The sequence below is a fragment of the Brassica oleracea genome, chromosome C4 (assembly GCF_000695525.1).
Source record: "Brassica oleracea var. oleracea cultivar TO1000 chromosome C4, BOL, whole genome shotgun sequence".
Classification (NCBI taxonomy): domain Eukaryota; kingdom Viridiplantae; phylum Streptophyta; class Magnoliopsida; order Brassicales; family Brassicaceae; genus Brassica; species Brassica oleracea.
In genome coordinates, this window is record NC_027751.1 from 28,895,041 (window position 1) to 28,898,841 (window position 3,801).

General features: G+C 38.1%; 1 protein-coding gene across 1 annotated transcript; it reads left to right on the forward strand.

Annotated features, from left to right (window-relative positions):
* The first annotated feature begins 613 nt into the window (after nucleotides 1-613).
* Nucleotides 614-1,664, forward strand: LOC106341581 (putative thioredoxin H10). The gene is made up of 4 exons (XM_013780314.1): nucleotides 614-742; nucleotides 1,070-1,216; nucleotides 1,292-1,414; nucleotides 1,515-1,664. The coding sequence occupies exons 1-4, from the start codon at nucleotides 704-706 to the stop codon at nucleotides 1,662-1,664; spliced, it is 459 nt and encodes a 152-aa protein (XP_013635768.1). The 5' UTR covers nucleotides 614-703.
* The last annotated feature ends 2,137 nt before the right edge of the window (nucleotides 1,665-3,801 follow it).

The window sequence follows — 3,801 nt, forward strand, 5'->3', positions numbered from 1 at the left end:
TATTATCTATGTTAGTATCATTTAAATTTAATAACATATCCTATCAAATAAAAAAAATTTTGGATTAATACAATTGATTTATATGTTTGCACCAATTTAATTATATTTTTAATAGTTACTGACTTTTAATTATTTAATATATATTTATTATTTTATAATATGTAAAAATATTTAATACATAAAATAATTTATATATATAATGTTGATCCCGCGGGTCTTAACCTAGTGTATATATATTGAACCATGTAACAAACTTTACTCTTCAAGAAGTTTTTAATTCATTTCATTCAATAGCTATCATCTCCACTTTGTCTTTGACCGATTTCTATATTACAAAATTAGTAATCAGTTATTATTATGGTTAATCAAAACCACATGCATCGTGAAGAAGATATAGTTTTCCAACGAAGAACACAAAACAAAATAAAACAAAACAAAAAACGTCTTAATTCCTTTTATCGAATGATCTTGTGATATGACTCCCACCTTATCTGGACTCTTCTTGTTTTTTTCTTTCAATTTTCCACAGAAAATTGTGACCCTTCAATCTCTTGCCTTGTGGGTGAAGCTATTCTGAATCCTAGGACACAAGTCATACCTAGGTTCGGTCAAGGGAACAAATTGTCGTGACATTCAAGAATTTCATTTTGGTTAATGTTGAGCCAATGAGAAGCGAATCTGGATTTGATTGCGTAAAGAGTTGATGGGAAATCGTTGTGCTAGAACTCCTTGTTGTACAAAGGTAATGCATAAAACTAGGGCATATCTTGAGATTTTTGGAGCTATAAACATTTTTTTTTTTAAATTTAAATTTTCGAACCATTTTTGAGGCCTATCTTTTGCACATACCTCTTATGTGGATCATATCTAAATGTTTCACATGTCTATATACGGCTCTTCATCAGCTTATTTTTCTTCCTTTTTCTGATAATATTTGTCCTAAAAAAAAAGAAATCTTTGAATATGCTCAACATCTTGTAGATCCAATGTTTCATTCGACATAGCTTTAGAGATAAGATGAAGAATCTATGTTAAGAAACCGGTAACATGAAACACCATATGTTTACAGTTGTGGTCATGTATATGCTGCTGCTGCTGCAGCAACAACAAAGCTCGAGCAAGAAGCCAACACGGGTCTAAAGGGAATGTCTATTCGATAAACAGAATTGAGAAATGGGAAGAAAAGATAACAGAAGCTAACAACAATGGCAAGATTGTAAGGTTTCTTGTTCAACAAGATTCCTCTTTTTCTATCTGAGTTTCTAACTTAACCATTCAATCAATCAAGCAGCTGGTGGTGTATTTCAGCGCGCCGTGGTGTGTACCTTGTAAAAAGATAGAACCAGTATTCAGAGAACTTGCTTCTAGATACCCTTCAATGATTTTTGTAACCATTGATGTGGAAGAACTCGCTGTAAGTAAACTGCAACTCTGTGTGTTTTTTAAGAAGAATTATCGATATGTTATGATGAAGTTTTAGGATTTGAGATTAGATTTTGTAAAATAAAAAACAGGAGTTTAGTGATGAATGGAATGTGGAAGCTACACCAACTATAGTGTTTCTTAAAGATGGGAGACAAATGGATAAGCTTGTTGGTGCTGAAACCTCAGAGCTTCAGAAGAAAACAGCTGCAGCTGCTGAACTCTTACTCAGAAAACCATAAACAGCAGAAGAGAAACAGAGTTATGCTTCAGAAATCGGTCAGAGTAATCATTACCAAAAGTTACTTGTGGATGAAGTAAGTGTCATGAGTTGTTACTTGGGATGTTTTATCCTTCCGGATTTAGTTCGGTAATATTTATGAATTTTTTAACTGTTGTCTCAGTAGATTAACATGGAGATGGAGAAGGGTTTGGATGAAGGTTATATAGCAGCCAAGGCTCCTCTAATTATTCTTCAGAACTCTGTGTGCAGATGTATCTGCTCCTCTCTTATTATGTAATATTGGGATATGTTAAGATCCATATAATATGATTTGGGCATATCTTTGTTTATGTAAACTTTTCTATAAACTCGAGGTTGTATCATTATATATGAGGGGCTGGTTAATGCCTAAGAAATAAGAAACATGAATATTGAAACCTAATTTGTCATGGTATCAGAGCAAGAACCTAGAAACACAAAATTTCTTTAGTTTTTTTTCGATTCTGAGCTTGACCAAACTTTTCTTGCAATCGCAAGAGAGACATAATCTACAATTGAAACCTTTGGTTCTCTGTTTTAAATCAACAAAACAGAGTCATGGCGCTCTCAATGAACAAAGAACAGAAGTACAAGACTATAACTCCATACGACCTAAGTGCTAATGACAACCCGGGTGCGGTCATCTCTCACCCTCTACTCAACATCACAACTACGATGAATGGGCCGTGAACCTGCGTATGGCACTTAGTTCCAGAAAGAAGTTTGGCTTCCTTGATGGAAGTCTACCGAAACCAGCGTCTGATTCGCCGTATCTTGAGGATTGGACTGCAAATAACCACCTCTTGGTAGGGTGGATCAAACAAACCATTGATCCAAAGCTGAGATCTTCCATTTCTACACGTGAGATAGCTAAAGATCTTTGGGACATAATCAAGAAGGGATTCTCGCTCAAGAGTGGAGCAAGACTGCAGCAACTCCGAAACTCGCTTGCTACATGTAAGCAAAATGGATCAACTGTGGATGATTACTTTGGCCGGCTGACAAAGGTGGGGGATGGTATTGCGGAGTGTATGAATTCTAAAATTTGTACATGTAATAAGTGTGAATATGACCTGAATTTGTCGCATGAGAAGGAGAGAGAGGTCTTGCGCGTACATGATTTTCTGTCTGGTTTAGATGACTCGGTTCATGGAGTGATTCGCTCACAAATATGTGCAATTACTCCTCTTCCCGATCTTGACAGTGTGTATCAGACAGTGTCTCAGAATGAGACTTTGCGTTCGAACACTACTGCTGATAATCCGGTGATGAGCTTCGTAGCTCAGAGTTCTTCCAATCGGAGGCCCGGGACAGTTCACACAAAAGAGCTCTCGAAACAGAGCTCGAATGATTTCTCTGCGAATCGTGGAGGACAAGGAAGTCAGGACGGGTCCAAACAGTGCTCGGTGTGTGGTATGAAGGGACATGAAGCTTCTGAATGTTTTAAAGTAATTGGGTTTCTTGAATGGTGGGGAGAAAGAAATAAAAACCGATCTTCGTTAGCTGGCCGAGGTCGTGGCGCCCCTTCCAGAGCTAATGCGGCACAAGTATACACAGCTACTGCTGGATCGTCGAGTGAGATAACAGAACATGACCGTCAGGGATTGATTGGACTCTCAGACGACCAGTGGACTGCGGTTCAAAAACTTATCAATGCGGGGAGATCAACAACGACCTTGAGTGGTAAGAGTACTGATATATTTTGGATACTTGATACTCGAGGACGTTCGTGACATTACGTCAGTATCGGTTATGTTACCTGCAGGCGCTGATGTCCTGACCCTTAAACAGGGAACTGTTCGAGTGACATCTCGACTCTCGTTACCGAATGTTTATTATGTTGATGGATTTCATACGAACTTGATTTCGCTTGGACAGCTTGTGACAGACAATTATTTGGTGGGACAAGTGACTGATAAACTCATGGTTTTGCAGGACCGAGGCACGAGGATGCTGATTGGAGCGGGTAAAAGAGAGGGAGAGGGGTTGTACCGGTTTCAAGGAGTGGAGATCGTGACTTCCCTACATACTGAAGCTTGCAAGGATTTGGTTTTATGGCATAATATGATGGGTCATCCGTCTCTCCAAGTAACAGAATGCATACCTGGGGTTCGGAG

Excerpts from the sequence above, each read along its gene's own strand:
- LOC106341581 (XM_013780314.1), top strand. The coding sequence starts at position 704 with ATGGGAAATCGTTGTGCTAGAACTCCTTGTTGTACAAAG. Across the intron at positions 743-1,069 it reads GAACTCCTTGTTGTACAAAG|TTGTGGTCATGTATATGCTG; the intron begins GTAATGCATAAA and ends ATATGTTTACAG. Across the intron at positions 1,415-1,514 it reads TTGATGTGGAAGAACTCGCT|GAGTTTAGTGATGAATGGAA; the intron begins GTAAGTAAACTG and ends AATAAAAAACAG.